Below are 17,625 nucleotides of genomic sequence, written 5' to 3'. Positions count from 1 at the left end.
AACAACAAAGTCAAGTCATGACATCTGGCCTCCCTTCAAATAAGATATCTGCATTGAAATTAGGTTAAGAAATTCAGCAAGAGGCTGTAAACTGAAGTCAGGTGTGTGGGCACGCACTCCTATTTTATGACCTTCAAAGCACCCCAGGAACTGTCAAGATGTGACAGTAAAATGATAACTGTGATCTTACTTTTTGTTCTGATTTTTAATGCCTCCTGAGCTTCTCCAAAAATTGCCACCCAATTATAAATGTCAATGAGATAAAAGGGAGAAACCCATAAATACATACGAAATAATCATGTTCCTGTTTCACGGGAAACAGTTGTGGGTCCTAATAAATAATGATTGAATAACTGGTTAATTCTATCCATTTCAGCTTTAAATCCTGCTTCTGAAATGAACGTGCTTGCAAGATGCATGCAATTGTTGAACGATTTAACACACCATGATCGCAGACCACTCCAGGCAAGCTGATAGCCATATGAAATAAGAGGTGTTTATCGTAATAACGCAGGAGCAATATTTGGGGCATAATTAGCTCCTGATTGCTGCATGGCAATCAGTAGAGGTTAAATGATCTGTGCAGATGGTTCACCGTGGTGAGAAAATGGGTGTTTTTGAGGGTAGAATATTTTGTTTGCCTGGATTACAATTCTGTGAAATCTGCCGTAACACCTGCCTGGACGTTTCACAGCACATGGTGGTGGGAAAACACTCACATTTACAATTGTCCTATGGAGTCTGATGGTTTTAGGCAAAGCACTGATTTGATCTTTTATCTATTTCATGTGAGCTCCTAGTCTCCCCTTTGGCCTCTCCCCTTTACTAGTCCCATCCCTCTTTGTTCCCGAATTCTGCATTTCCCCTGGCATTGTATCTTCTCAGGCTCCTGGGTACAACACACAACACCCTTTCTTCTACACTTTGCTTCCTTCTAACTAAGCTCAGGCAGAAGCAACCCAAAAAATGCCTACCTGCCCTGCCCTTCTGTGAAAGCATAGCAGCCGTCATCAGGACTATAATATCCCTTCATGAACTGCAGGACATAAACATTTCACACCACCAATGAATTGGGCTTTAAAAGAAAGGGAGGGACAAAGGAACAGAGTTGCACATATTTAGAGCAGAAAAACAAAACAAAATTCAAATAGATTCAGTCCTTGTCATATCCAAGTCGTTTGACAGATACAGTTCTTACACATCTATTTTCTGCTACTCTGTCCACTCTCATTTTTAAGTCTTGAGTGATAAGACTTCCATCACTTCTTTCAGAAGCTCTTCCACAGTTTAATGGATTACCCTGTCAAGAATTTAATTCGGGTGACCATTATATCTACTACTGTGGGCAAGAAACCCTTAGAAGAAATGGAGTTGCACTCATAGTGAATAAGAGAGTGGGAAAGGCAGTAATGGGGTACAACCTCAAAAACGACAGAATGATCTCAGTGCGTATCCAAGGCAAACCATTCAATATCACAGTCATCCAAGTCTATGCCCCAACCACTGATGCTGAAGAAGCTGAAGTTGACCGCTTCTATGAAGACCTACAACACCTTCTAGAACTAGCACCAAAAAGATGTCCTTTTCATCATAGGGGATTGGAATGCTAAAGTAGGAAGTCAAGGAGTAATCGGAATAACAGGCAAGTTTGGCCTTGGATACAAAATGAAGCAGGGCAAAGGCTAATAGAGTTCTGTCAAGAGAACAAGCTAGTCATAGCAAGCACTCTTTTCCAACAACACAAGAGACGACTCTACACATGGACATCACCAGATGGTCAATACCGAAACCAGATTGATTATATACTTTGCAGCCAAAGATGGAGAAGCTCTATACAGACAGCAAAAACAAGACCAGGAGCTGACTGTGGCTCAGATCATGAGCTTCTTACTGCAAAATTTAGGCTTAAATTGAAGAATGTAGGGAAAACCACTAGACCACTCAGGTATGACTTAGATCATATTCCTTGTGAGTACACAGTGAAGGTGATGAATAGATTTAGAGGATTAGATTTGGTAGACAGAGTGCCTGAAGAACTATGGACGGAGGTCCGTAACATTGTACAGGAGGCAGCAACTAAAACCATCCCAAAGAAAAAGAAATGCAAGAAAGCAAAATGGCTGTCTGATGAGGCTTTACAAATAGCTGTGGAAAGAAGGAATGCGAAAAGCAAGGGTGAAAGGGAAAGATATAAGCAACTGAATGCAGATTTCCAGAGAATAGCCAGGAGAGATAAGAAGGCCTTCTTAAATGAACAATGCAAAAGAAATTGAGGAAAACAATAGAATGGGGAAGACTAGAGATCTCTACAAGAAAATTGGAGATATGAAAGGAACGTTTAGTGCAAAGATGGGCATGATAAAGGACAGGCAGGGACCTAACAGAAGCAGAAGAGATTAAGAAGAGGTGGCAAGAATACACAGAAGAACTCTACAAGAAAGATCTTAATGTCCCTGATGTCCACGCTGGTGTGATCACTGACCTTGAGCCAGACATCCTAGAGAGTGAAGTCAAGTGGGCCTTAGGAAGCATTGCTAACAACAAAGCTAGTGGAGATGACAGTATTCCAGCTGAGTTATTTAAAATACTAAAAGATGATGGTGTTAAAGTGCTGCACTCAATATGCCAGCAAGTTTGGAAAACGCAACAGTGGCCACGGGATTGGAAAAGGTCAGTTTACGTTCCAATTCCAAAGAAGGGCAACGCCAAAGAATGCTCAAACTATCGCACAATTGCACTCATTTCACATGCTAGCAAGGTTATGCTCAAAATCCTACAAGCTAGGCTTCAGCAATACATGAACCGAGAACTACCGGATGTACAAGCTGGGTTTCGAAGAGGCAGAGGAACTAGAGATCAAATCGCCAACATTCGCTGGATCATGGAGAAAGCACGAGAGTTCCAGAAAAATATCTACTTCTGCTTCATTGACTATGCAAAAGCCTTTGATTGTGTGGATCACAACAAACTGTGGCAAATTCTTAAAAAGATGGGAATACCAGACCACCTTACCTGTCTCCTGAGAAATCTGTATGCGGGCCAAGAAGCAACAGTTAGAACCGGTCATGGAACAACCGATTGGTTCAAAATAGGGAAAGGTGTACGACAAGGCTGTATACTGTCACCCTGCTTATTTAACCTATATGCAGAGTACATCATGAGAAATGCCAGGCTGGAAGAATCACAAGCCGGAATTAAGATTGCAGGGAGAATCATCAACAACCTCAGATATGCGGACGATACCACCCTAATGGCAGAAAGTGAAGAAAGAACTAAAGAGCCTCTTGATGAGGGTGAAAGAGGAGAGTGCAAAAGCTGGCTTGAAACTCAACATTAAAAAAACTAAGATCATGGCATCTGGACCCATCAATTCCTGGCAAATAGAAGGGGTAGAAATGGAAGCAGTAACAGACTTCATTTATTTGGGCTCCAAGATCACCGCAGACGGAGACTGCAGCCATGAAAGTAAAAGACGCTTGCTCCTTGGGAGGAAAGCCATGGCAAGCCTAGATAGCATATTAAAAAGCAGAGACGTCACCTTGCCGACAAAGATCCGCATAGTCAAAGCTATGGTTTTTCCAGTAGTAATGTATGGCTGTGAGAGCTGGACCATAAAAAAGGCCGAGCGCCGAAGAATTGATGCCTTTGAACTGTGGTGCTGGAGAAGACTCTTGAGAGTCCCCTGGACTGCTAGGAGGTCAAACCAGTCAATCTTAAAGGAAATCAACCCTGATTACTCATTGGAAGGATCGATAATGAAGCTCAAGCTCAGATATTTTGGCCACCTAATGCGAAGAGAGATCTCTTTGGAGAAGACCCTGATGCTGGGAAAGATTGAAGGCAAAAGGAGAAGAGGACGGCAGAGGATGAGATGGTTAGATAGCATCACTGAAGCAATGAGCATGAAACTGAGCAAACTCAGGGAGGCAGTGAAGGACAGGAAGGCCTGGCGCAATATGGTTCATGGGGTCACGAAGAGTCGGACACGACTTAACGACTAAACAACAACAACAAAAATAATCTCACTGTTGTTCATATCCTTCAAGTAAGGAACATTTTTCAGCCATTCATGGGTGCACATATAAACTCACATGGACAAAACCCTTCTGAAATTAGCAAAGATTTCTAGGTATCAGAGATACAGATTCAGTCATAGCCAAATGTGTGTGTGTTTGTATGACTCTGTGGATGTAGCAATATATGCACATACATAGTAGCTGATAAAAAGCTTTAAGTCTTAATTTAAAAAATTAAATGTCTCAGACATTTTTTTCTCAGATGGTCCTTCATCTGAAAAAGAGGGAGAAGAAAAAGAGCTGAGTCCAGATGAGACATCAGAATGACCTGATTCTAGAGAAGCCAGACCTCAGGATCAGAGTCATACCAGAACTGAGTTTCACAGCTCTTGATTCTGCCTACGTTGATTTTGACTCTGAGACAGAGATTTGGCTTCCTAGCTCAAGTGGGTGCTGCTGTTGCTGCACAGAGTCCCGAAGGGCAGAGAGGTTAGGTTGCTTGGAAAAGCCCCGTTTGGGAATAATGATGATTGCTCTTGCATAGCCTATTTTCTGCAACTCTGTTTGCAGAACGATAATTATGAGTGACCATGCAGCTATACTGAGGTGGCTTCAAGAGCTTCCTGTACTTGAGCCTCTGCTTGAGAATACTCTATTCTTGACACAATGTCTGTGACAACCTGTCCTCAGTTTGTGCCTTGCTGCCAAGCCTTGCCCGAGTACCTCAAAATCCTGCCTTCTGCTTGGACTTGAAAGTGTTTGATTGCTCTGTCTTCTGGACCTTAACCATTGGTATAGAACTTGTGTGCTCTGAACCCTGCAGTGAATCTATGCTTTAGCCTAGTTATTCTCTTAAGAGTAACTGTTGCAATACTTGGACAATTTCACTGTTTTGCAACCCCTTTCTAGCAGAAGACACTGTCATATTTCTGCTAGATCTGACATCCATCGCTGTTCTTGTCTCACCAGCAGTCAGCACATGACACTATTCTTTGAAGAACTGTGAAGGCCACTATCTCCAGTGGGTTCTCATGCCCCATTCCAACTTGGAAAGGATTTATGTCATTTAACCAAAGGATTCTTTTTCAACAGAAAGTGGCAAGAAAGCAGAAGTAAAATCTAATTGCTAAGATGTATGCACACAGATCTGCTGCACACCGAGAGATACTACATCACTCTGAAGGGCGTGTCCTTCTGGCTGTGAATTTACATACTGTTACTGTCCTGAAAGAATTAAGATCCAAGTATTTAAATATGCTGTTTTCAAATAAAGTAGGCAAGAAGACCAACATGGATAAGCATCAGGAACTTTCCAAACTATAACACTTTCCCAATACATTAACCATGGAAGTGGTTGACTCTGCTATGGGCCACCGGTATTGTTCTTCCAGCAACTCTTTCAAATCTCAGCATAATGAACTTTTGTGATGCAAAGTTGAGAAAGAGGACTAGCCTCAGCAAATAGCTGTGCTACCACCATTGTACTAACAGAAGCCGCTCTTAGTTGTTTTGCTAGTGAAATGATGATCAAGGCCAAGGTTGATGATTCTGGCCCATTTGGGATGCTTTAGCTGAAGAGAAAGGACCTCTAGTTGTGCCACAGCAGCAAGATGGCACTGGTCATTAATTCGTATGGATAAGAACAAAGAGATGCTTTGATTTATGCCAACTGTTTGCATGGAGGATACGGAATGTGGTAGGTACCCTAGGGCAGCTCTGGCAAAGAAATATTGGAGAAGATTAACTGGCTTTTTGAAATATCATCTTTGGGTAAGCTTTTAAAGCAGTACTCCCAGTACAATACTTTACACAGAAAATGATAAGCAGTTTTTGTTCTGAATAGGACTACCAAGGTGTAGCCTTCAGTTTGATGTTATGTCTGAATAGGGGCAGATAAGATCCATCTTTGCCCCTACCCTCACTCAGGCTGGCTGTTCTGCTGGACTGGATCAGGAGGACCCAGTTTCGGGTCTATCCTCAGGTGTGTTTTGGCCAGTCGCTCTCTCTCAGTCCAACCAACCTCACAGGGTTATTTGGGGGGTTAAAACTGGGGATGGAGAATGCCAACTGGATCTCCTAGAGGAAAACATGAGATACAAGTCTATCATTCAAGCAAGCAAATAAATAACATGGACCAAAAGATCAGAGGTAAGCACCATATAGCTTAGTCTACTGACAACAGTAAAGTCTTCATATTTAATTGGTAACAACTTTTTATAGCCTCTGGAGGCTGCTTGTGATCGAGGCCTCAGAGTGTACAACTCTCTCTTAGAAGTTATTCAGATGAAATTTGTAATTGTAACATGTTCTTGTATCAGTGCAAGAATACTGGAGCCTCCTAAATTCAAAGTAAATGTTTCAGGCTGTTTGGTAGAAATGGCTGAGCAGAATTATGCTTAATATGCGTGTTGCTGGCTACGGTGAAGCCACCTGTGATAACTGTCTCAGCAAGCAATGAATGTTAGTGAGAAAAAGAAGAAACAAAACCACAATGGGAGCTTCGCTTATTCTCATGAGCTCAGATCACCAAATCAAACTCAGTTTTTGGACTAAGAGGCCAAACATTTTCTCAAAGACAAACCATGATTTTTGGTGATATACCCCATTTTACGGAGCAGTTCTCTCTGAGGTTATGTTGATGCTCACTCTGATGACATTCATTCTGTTTCTAGTTAAAGGGTAAGTTTTCTAGAGAAAGTGGTGGGGTTGTCATGTTTATAATGCATCAGGTGATGGCTGGTGGTTTCATTGCTATATCTTTATGAGTTTTATGTCCACGTTGTTACATATTTTATGCATTATGTTGTTAACTGCTTGGAACCTTAGTTGATTATGATAGTATGCAAAACTAGTAAATAAAAATAAAGCATGACAAAGATAAATGCTAAAATGATTCATACTCCATGGAGCTCTTGAAACTCATACTTTGTTTTCTGATTTATTTTTCTCTTCTTCTGCTAATGGCACCTTCAAGTATATTCTTAAGGACCCTTGCCAGGGTAATTCACATTCCTAGAGTTTTTACATTTTTTATTTGAAAAAATATATAGAACAAGTCTGACAATGCTGGTCACAGGAAATGTTTTTACAAGTTATTATTATCCATCTGCTATATTTAAAGTCCTGTTTGTAATTATTATTTTTAATGTGTATATCTTTGAACCAGAATATTTGGAGTAAGTGCACATTCTATAACTGTTGGCATCTTGAAGATTCAGGCCAAAAGCAGTTCCCATTTTTAAATTGCAGGTTGTTCCATTATGTTATCTGTCCTTCCACAATGCAGGTTCCAGCAGTTCATTGACATATCAGAAAACAAGCATGCTGTAATGTTCTTTCCCTTTATGGTCAAAGCTATTTAACAAGATCTTTCTAGAGTGCCTTTGAAATAATCAAAACCCAATACATTATTTGCAAAGGCATCTGGAATGAATGAATCATTTTATATTATTATATTTATTTTCTTAATTGTGTTCACCATCCAGAATCACATATGTGAGATGGGTGGCTCTATAAACTGAATGAATAAATAAATAGGGCAGAACTTGTGTTGTGATAGTACAATGCTGCTTGAGTGTATTTGATGAAAGGATCACCATCCTGCTGTTTCATCCACTAGCTTAATTTGGTTGTCCATTGGACACAATAGGTAGAATGCCTAGGGCCTATGAAACTTGGGGGGGGGGCTATGAAAATGTTTTAAAAATTAAAATATGAAAAGTAACAGCAAGATATGAATGTGTATATCCTAAAATTAAATATGTTCAAGATATTATGGGTATACCTACTGCAGTTTGATTTTGTGAGATCATGTGCTCTTGGACAAAAGAAAATTCCTTGTGACCCACTGAAGAATATAAATCCAGGGGCTAATTCTGGGCTTCCAGATTATGGTGGTAAGGAGGACCTATGAAGATAAATGTGCCTAGGGCCTACAAGGGCCTTAAGGTGGCCCTGAGCTACTGAAAAAGTTGTTAGGCTTCCTTAAGAACCATTTTAACTCCAAAAAAATCAGACCCCCAACTCTTGGCAACTCACAACTGCAAATTTCTAACACAATGCTTGGACACCATCTTAATTTAGGAGATTGAACCACATGGTTGAATGGTAACCACACAGCCTCACAGATAGATTTTGGGGGTTCCAGGAGGCAAATTGACATACAGAAAAAAAATTCATGGATACTGAAATTCATATATAGAAAATTCACATAAAAGGTGAGAAGTTACTGTGAGTTGCAACAATGATCTAAAAATAAAACAAAAAAAACCCACCCTTTTTTCAGGAATTGTTATTACTTTTACCCGCTTCTTAATGTGACAAATCTGCAGCCAATATACTTCTAAAACATTAAGAAAATGTTCCTAAGAAAAAAAGAAGGGATGGTTCATCTAGGTCCTCAGATCTACTACTGACCTGAAGCATTTGAAGGTAACCTTCCTGTGGATCACAGAGGAGTGACGATATCCTGTGGTTGTTTCTCATGCATCTTTGATTGTTCTCACGTGTCACAGGAAAGATCTGGCGTATGACCGTCATCCTTCCAAGAGCACTGTGTACCAGTTCTAAGATTTCATTGTCACTGATTTCCTAATGGGAGAAAAATTCATTAGAAATGTACACCTCTCATTAATATGTTCACGTACATACATATTTTGAATGAAGATTAAACCTGCCGTTTATAAACAGCTGTCAGCCCAATTAGTATCTGGATGAAATAAGTTTAGAGATGCCTCCATGTTGTTTCCATGATAAAAAAACAGGATAGTGGCATTCACCATGATACCTTTCTTTGCTTTATCATTTTTGTGTATATGTCTGGTGTGCATGCATTGTACCAAGAGATAAATGATGGCACATGTGTAAAGATACACAAACACTTTTCACATTAGGAGGTCTTGTTTACTCATAACATGGAGAGCTGATCCATAGAATGGCAATCTGAGCCACCTCTGATGGGAAGGAAGGAAGGAAGGAAGGAAGGAAGGAAGGAAGGAAGGAAGGAAGGAAGGAAGGAAGGAAGGAAGGAAGGAAGGAAGGAAGGAAGGATATCTGCAACTTTTCACAAGGTAATTTATACCAATCCTACACAATTCAAGGTGATTTATACCAATCCTACTCAATTCAAGGTGACACTGGCATTAAGGGCCTACAGCTGGTCTTCTGTCAACAGCTTTTTTAAAAATAACATAATGAATAAGCTGTTTGGGGACGGGAGAAGAAAGTCTGAAAGGAGAGAACCTAATAATCCATGGTACCAATTTAAACATAAATCCACCCCATGGATTTAAATGTAAATCCCTGTTATAGATTTAAATATAAATATGCCAACCTGGAAATACAGCTGAAGCAAGTTCATGCAAACTTCAGACAAGTCAACTGGGTCAGACGATGCCTAAGATTTTATCTAGAGAAATGCAACTCTTGTGTTACATCCATAATCATCCTTTCCAAATGTACCTGTGAATCTGTCGCTTGTCCTTCTTGTCCCAAGAGGAGCATTGTAAGCACTTAATGCTCCAAAATGAGCCCTATTCATGGCATTGATCATGACCAGCATGCAAAGAAATGGGTGCCCATCTCCTCAGAACCGCCACATCCAACAGTCTCAACTACCATGGGCAACAGGGACGATACTGAATCTGCACACATCTGCAGGCCCTTCATTTCTTTCTTTTTCCTTGACCTGAACAAACACACTGTTCCTGTCTCCCTGCTAGTACGACTTAAACTGATCCAACCTAAAGAAAGTGTCACCACTAATTCTGCTACTCAGAATAAAGCAGAACAAATTCTCACCTATTCAAGCCTTTGCCATTTCCATGGTGAACAACGTCCATTTGCTTGCCAAGCGTATCGATAAACAGAAAATAGTTGCGGGGGTGGGGGGGGGGTAAGAGAGACAAAAAAATATATAGATGGCTCAGGACAGCTTGGCAATCAACCTCCCAGGAGGATCTCAAGAGTTGAGGAGTTTAGAATCATCCCGTTGCTCTTTACAAGCCCCAACCAGTCAAGGCTTTTTAATCCCAACTACTTGTCTCTCTTTGTATGTCTGATTAAGGGCAAAATAATATGCATTTATGGAAAGTACTTTCTCAGTATGCTTGCAAACACATTTGTTTTCTGAAGACCCTAAATATGTAATCAGAAATGCCGAAAGGCAGGAAATTTCCCCCAAATGGAAGTGCGGAGGTCCTTGACGCAAAGAAGGGATTAATTGCTGGGCCAGATTCAGCAGCTAACTGATCTTAAAAATCACTGCTTTGCTGGCTTCCAATGTATTTTATGCTTTGATTTTTTTTTTTTTAAAGCATGTCTCTGTGTGTGGGAATTCGATTTGTTTTCATCATAATTCTAGCAAAAAGATTCGATCCTTGTCCCTGAAATCTCGAACACCTACATCATTTGATAGAATGAAGGGAACTAGGCTCTGCTCACAGTTACTCATACTGGACACCTCCTGAATGGACAACTGTAATGTGCGCTACATGGGGCTGCCCTTGGAGACTATCTGGAAGCTTCAGCTGGTGCAAAATGAGGCAGCGGGGCAGATAGAACAACGCACGCTACACCTCTGCTCCGTGAGCTGCATTGGGTCCCAGTTTGCTTCCAGTTCCATTCAAGGTGCTGGGTTTGACCTTCAAAACCCTTCATTAACCGAGGGACCACCTCTTCCCTATCACATCTACCTGTCCCATCGGGTCCGGCAGGAAAGGCATGTCGCGGGTCCTGTCTGCTGACGGGTACCATCTGATGTGACCCAGGAGACGAGCCTTTTCTGCCCTGGTACCACCCTCTGGAACATCCTCCTGCCAAAGGGGAGGCCAGCCCCAACCCTTGTGGCCTTCCAGAAAGCCCTTTAAATGTGGGTTTTTCAGCAACCTTGGGGATCCCCAGCAATAGGGGGCCCACGTGCTGGCTGCATTATATGTAGTATCTTCCGTTTCGTGATCTTGCTTTATTTACGTTCATTGTTTTTCACTGGCTTTCAAGTATGTTTTAATTGCTGGTTTTATTGTACGCCGCCCAGAGTCACTTCGTGCAAGATAGCGGCCATATAAATTTGCCCAATAAAATAAATAAAGAGATAAATATTATTTATATTTGGAGTTCGGTTTAATCCCAATTGCCAAGTTTTAGATATAGGATTTGGAATCTTATATATGAAGGAGCAAAGTTCTGAAGCATTGCTAATGGGGCTACAGGCACAGGCATTTAGGATCAGGAATAATTCATGCTGATATCTGTATCCATGTCTGTCTGTCTGTCTGTCTGTCTGTCTGTCTATCGAGAGTGGCAGAACCACCATTATCTATGTGCTACCTTAGGAGAGAGCCCTGAATTGCAAAGCTGCACTGAAAATCAGCTTTAGTTGTCCCACTGGGTGGTGGGGGAAGACAATTCAAAATCACCATAACAACATTTTGCTAACACACTTCCTGGAGAAGGATCTTAGAGAACAATGATACTTCCCATTTGGAAATCCCAAATTGGGATTTGGCTTGGCTTGACAATTTACAATTAATCTGCTGGGGGTGGGGAAAAAAGCACATGTCAGCACTGAAACAGAATATTTAAAGTTCTTCACACTTAGGATATTGAATAGAAGGATTATTTTTCAGAGGCTGGTCCTCCAGGTAGTCAGACTATTTGTATATTTATTTATTGGCACAGAAAGAAATGTAAATTATTGTGTTAGCAATGACTTGCTATTCTGCTTGGGGGGAAATATTTAAATCTACTTTAGTGGCACCCAGTTACCAGAACACAAACTGCAAAATGAGACAATTATGTTTCACGTTAAAATCCCAATTTTCCTAGAGGTAATGAAGGAAAAGTATAAATTTTAATGACATTAATAATTTACTGAGCCACAAAGAGTTCCAGGAAAATCTGTCCCTGAGAAAAAAAAAAAAATAGAAGATGATTAAACTTTAATAGGCTTGGGGACGATGAGGTGGATGAAAAATGTGTTGATTTATATGCAGTATTTACAACAGGGTTAGTACTTAAACAACATGAGATGGATTCCCCACACTTGCTTCAGTTGGTTTATAAAGGAGCAACCTATTAAAGATGAGGAATGGTTAGCCCAGTTCGGCACACATAAAGATACTTGAGGCTTACTCACTGAATAGGAAGGTAACAAAAGTGTTAGACCGTGGGCACGAGACTGCATAACTCAGAAGGCCTGCCCCTAATTTCCATTCTATCCTCTCACAACATCCTACTTTGTGAGAGATGGTGGGGAGGCTGGGGTCTTGCCCCACTGTGTGGGCCTTTACATCAGGATGGGTAGCAGAACTAATGCACAGAGAGGGCACGAACCCCAGAGAAGTGCCCGAAATTTGGGCAGGATAATGGTATTTTGTATTGCTTAAGAGAACCCTAAAATCAAAGACTTGGATGAACCATTCAGGCCATTGAGGGCAACCTTCTGCTCCACGGAGGATTTCAAATTCAGGCATCCCTGAGAAATGCCTATTGACTCCACTTGAACAGAGCCAGTCAAGGAAAAGCCATCATCTTTCTGGGTAATTGATCCCACTCTTGAATTGTTCTTACTGATATGAAAGTTTTTTTCCCCATCACGTTAAGTCCGGATCTGCCTTCCTGCCATCTGGACCCATTACTGTCCACTGTGTCCTGGAATTATATTGACTTCCTTGTGATATCACTTCAGGGGTTTCAACAGCACAATCATATCCCCCTTCAGTTTTCTTTTCTCAAGGCAAAACATGCCCAGCTCCTTCAATCTCTCTTCATAGGATTAAATTCTAGCCCCTGAGCATCCTCATTGCCCTTCTCCAGACCTTTTCTGGTTTCCCTGAAGCGGACACAGCCCTTGAGATGAGTCTGGCCAAAACAGATCAAAGTAGAATGGCTGCTCTCCGTGATTTGGAAATCCCATTTGTGTTGAGAGATTGCAGTTGTATTGGAAGCCACATCACATTGCTGATGTATCCGCAATTTGCAATCCCCTATTATTCTAAGCTCTTTTTCAGAAGAAACATTACCAAGCTGATTATCTCTCATTCTGTAAATGTGCATTTCAGAACTTGGCACTTGCCTGTATTAAATTTCTTTCTGTCATTTCAGCCCATTTTTGTAGTCTATTAAGAACATCCTGAGTTTTATTTCTCTACTAGCAAGCCAGCCAATTTTGCATCATCTGCCAATACAATAGGTATTCCTTCCACCAACTGATCCACATCATTAACAAACAATATGGAGGAGTAGGGGGCCAGGACCATACCTTGTCTTGCCCCACCCCATGCTATTTCCCCTTGCTCAGCACCCTGAGTGAATTTTTGCAGCCTTCTATATATCCATTTAATTCTTGTGTCACCTAACTTAACTAGCTGCTAATCAGAATGTCATGGGATAATTTGTCAAATGTTTTGCTAAAATCAAGCTATATTACATCTACAACATTCTCGCAATCTAATAAATTACCTTATTTTTTTAAAAAATGAGATCAGGTTAGTACAGCAAGACTAATTCTTGATATATCCATGGTGATTTTCACTAATTACAACATTATTTTCAAGGTGCTTATAGATGGATCTGTATAATTTGCTATAGAATTTTTGTAGGTATCAATGACAGACTTACTAGCCTGTAGATTGGTGGATTTTTTTTCCCCCTCCAAAAGGGAGAATATGTGTTGCCTTGTAATTAGTCAACATGTCAACAGTTCTCCAAAATTTCCCACTTAAAGATTTAATAGGTCCATCAACTAGTTCCTTTGAATGCATTTCACATGGCCCTTGCTATATAAACTCTATCATGCATAAATTTATCTGTTTAAGCATTTCTGTCCTGTCTTCAAATCCAGAAGGGCTATCAGTGAGGTTTATATACAGACTGTAAACAAGATCTGCCTCAATACTTATAATTTAAATTATACAATACCTAGAGAAAAAGATCAAGGGAGGGGAAAGCTAAGATTTAAAATGAAATTGTGGTTCTTATAAAGACCAGCTGGAGTGGCCACAGTTCTGGAAGAGAAGGAGATAGCCTGGTTTCTCAGGGTTTTCTCCCTTTTCTAACAGATGGAATGACCACCATCTCTTTACTAATTTCCCAACTTTTTCTCCTCTGTCCGAAAATGACAAGAGAAGTTATAAGGGTAGCTAGGAAACAATAGGATCTATTACCTCTCTCTCTCTCTCACTCCCCTCAAAAAAAAGATGAGCTTCTTCTGCACCATCCTAAATTCTGAAATGAGATAGACATATAGCCCCAAATAACTCGCTTAAAAGAAAAAAAAAAACCAAATAAAATATTTTTATATCAAATTGTCAGAACTCAGGACATGAATTGGACTATCAAAAATAATTAAAAAGGCAAGCAGCTATTAAAAAGGGAAGGGGAATAGATTAATTAACTGAACATAGAGGGAGACATTGAGAATTGAGTGAGACCATTCTTTATTGCTCTGGCCTTGGTTGTGTCCTGCCCCAAGATGACAGACCCTCAGAAATGTGGATTTCTATTTGGCAGACAAACATTGGCCGTACAATATGGACAAAGTTGATGATATTCAAGATGGCTAGCATGCAACATCAGAAAGGAAAGTCTTAAGTCCTAAGGAAAAACTGACCTGTGCCACCAGTTAATAGAGAATATCTACTGACTCTCCTGGGAGGGAACTCCACAATTTTCTTCTGCAGGGTAACAGGTAAAGCTACAAAATATGTGAGGTGACCTCTTCATGTTCTGCTTCCCAAGTCCAACCTCTGTCATCCCAAGTAGCAGAACAAGGAAATCCATAGTGTCACACCGTGTGTTTTATAGCATTAAATGTTGGGGAGCAGAGGGGGAAAAGGTGCTGTTTCCCCTTCAGATATGGGAAGAAATTAAAATACAAAGCTTTGTGGAAGAAAACAGTGGAGGAAGAGGGGGTGGCGTGTTAATTTAGAGGCTTCAGTTCACTGTCAATTTCTGTGGTCTATAATGCTGGACCAGTGTGTCGTGATTAACAGCCCCCTGAAAATAATTTGCAGAGCAGTCACTGGGGCTTATTCTGAACTAAGTAGGTATTTAAAGTTTCATTAGACTATCAGCATAACTGATTGTGACTGAAGTCTTATGTATACTTTTACTTGGGAATAAGTCTTGCTATGAGCAGACATGGATTGTACCACACTGCAAAACCTTTTCTGGTGTTACTTTTCACTGCTCTCAATGGAGAATTTTAAGTCATGTCCCTTGAGAGCGTAAACATTTTGTGCTCTGCTGGAATCATGCTGGTAAATGCTCAATATAAAAACAGTGTGCATAATTTTGGCTGCCTAATTAAAAAAAAAAAAAAAGGATACGGTGTTGCTGGAAAAAGTAGATTAAGAAACATTAACAGTATTAGCACCAGGTTTCCTACACTGATGGCGAGAAGCTACGGAAGTTGAAGAGATCTATCTTCAGGGAGGCCCATCTCTCATGTGAACTTGAATTTTAGCGGAAATCTGTAGACACCAATGGATTTATTAGCCAGGAATGACATCAGACAAGGGAGAAATAAACCCTTTGGCACAAATAATGAACGGAGCTGTGCGTGAAAATAGAAAGTGAGAATGTCTAGACGGTGGCTGAAGCAGCAAAGTAAATAATCGTCCATCATGTCTCGAATGGATAGCACAGTCCCTGACAGTCAAAATTACATGAGCAGGTGCTAAGAGGTGTGCTGCAGAATTGGGCAGAGATGAGAGAGGACATTAAATCAAGGGTCCATTGAAAGCTAGAGAGAAAGGGAGCTAAACAGGCAAGTATATAATAATAATAATAATAATAATAATAATAATAATAACAACAACAACAACAACAACAACAACAGCAACAACAACACAGTACAATTGTACTCACAAACAGCTGCCCTTTTCTCTTCATCTTTACGTCAGAGGCACTCTACTGAGTGGAAGGCTTTCAGCAAAACTAGCACAGGGTTGCTAATCTAACCAACTGTGATATACTAATAGAATTGTATGTGCTAATTGTTTTAGCAACATTTCGTGCACTTGGACATGGGCTAAGGATACAAGACACAGTGGAAACATCTGAATTGTTATTTTTGGGTGTAAACATTTATATTCCATTCTCCAGCTGATTGCCTCCCAAAGCAATAGCATAATTTCAAAAAGAAAAATGTCAGTGCATTTTATTTATATGCTGATTTACACATTCCCAGTCTTTGCGTGGAACCTGCAACCTGTCGTTCCTCTCATAAGCAACTGTTCACCTGAATCAAGCCTGATTCATAACATATAAATTGTCCTTAATGAACAAGGCTACCAGATACTAAGAGCTGGTACACAGAGGCATATTCATGACTTGAGTGATGACTTGATGTCTGAATGGGCCATTAGAGATTGAACACCCTGGGGGGACTTTTCAAACCACCACATAATGCTTTTAAACAGAGTTAACTACTACATTCTGCTTTCAGTCATCATGTGATAGACATGGATATGAGAACACGTGTGAATTAAAAGTTGTTCCAAAATATTAAAGAAGAGCTAATTTATAGGACTGTGCAAAACGTTTTGCTTTAAACCCAGGGAAAAAAAACATTTCAAAGTAGGCTGAGTTTTAACAGGACACTTCCCAGAATGCACTGGCTACTCCATATTGTACATAGAAGAAGCCTCTCCGAACTTTATGGACGTACCAATGGGAATTCAAAACATACTTTGCGCTCCCTTGTTGTTCACCTTAGGCATCAAAAGGAGATGGAGTGGTAATCCATGCTCAGTGCTACTTATCATGCAATATACTTCTGTCCATTGATCAGCCAAGATCAGCCAAGTGGGTCAAAGTTTTAAATTCTTATAGACCATGAAAACAAAAGTTGAAGCTTGCCTACCAACCCTAGAACCTCAGCAAGGAGTGACAGAGAATGGATCCATTTTGATACAGTCCAAGGATAGCACAAGACTGTCCCCAAAATAACCTCATTATGAACCTTGTTGTGTACTTCATAATGCATAAACGAGTCCAAGCTGCTATATTTCAGCCCTTGCCAGTAATGTTCAGTAAATGAACAAAAGTAATATTGGCTTTGAGTCTAGACAGTGGAAAGAAAGCTACACATGCAATAATGAAGCATCATTATCTTCTCAGAATTCATACCCTTCTGTTTTGTTTATTCCTATCTCATATCTCACCAGCAATATTTAAAAATTCACTAGTAGCTGTGAATATACCCAGAGCTTAACATTAACATTGGAGCTCCATAAAAAATAAATATGCTAAGGCATAAATGAAAATGTGGGATTATTTTCATAAATGTAAATGTTGCATCACCGCTTTAATTTCAAAGTGCATAGTGGGACCTTGGCCAACATGGACATACGGAGGAGTCATTTTAGATTAGCCTGTTATGGCTTATTTGTCCTGAATTTTGGTATTTTCAATAGAGCAATCAACATATTCTAATGTAATGTAAAAATAATGCAGCTAAAAAGAATGGATCACATATCAGGGAAATAAAACAATCAAATCTCCATGATCTGCGTAGATCACCCTGCTAGATATTAATCTTGATATCTTGGAAATGTCACCAATGACATGAAAATTATATTGATTATCCTAACCAAAATCCAATGTC

At 40.2% G+C, this 17,625-nt stretch overlaps 1 protein-coding gene across 1 annotated transcript in view; it reads right to left on the bottom strand.

Annotated features, from left to right (window-relative positions):
* GRID1 (glutamate ionotropic receptor delta type subunit 1) overlaps positions 1-17,625 on the bottom strand; it is a 622,604-nt gene that overhangs the window by 91,677 nt on the left and 513,302 nt on the right. The window contains exon 6 of the mRNA XM_088130223.1: positions 8,433-8,606. Within this exon, the coding sequence (XP_087986349.1) occupies positions 8,433-8,606 (174 nt within the window). The remainder of the gene's footprint in view (positions 1-8,432; positions 8,607-17,625) is intronic.

The sequence above is a fragment of the Python bivittatus genome, unplaced genomic scaffold (assembly GCF_059951505.1).
Source record: "Python bivittatus isolate LINGU-HERP-01145 unplaced genomic scaffold, Pbiv_v1 ctg000050_np1212, whole genome shotgun sequence".
Lineage (NCBI taxonomy): Eukaryota > Metazoa > Chordata > Lepidosauria > Squamata > Pythonidae > Python > Python bivittatus.
The sequence above is the reverse complement of the archived record's forward strand: the minus strand, read 5'-3'. Positions and strand labels throughout refer to the sequence as shown.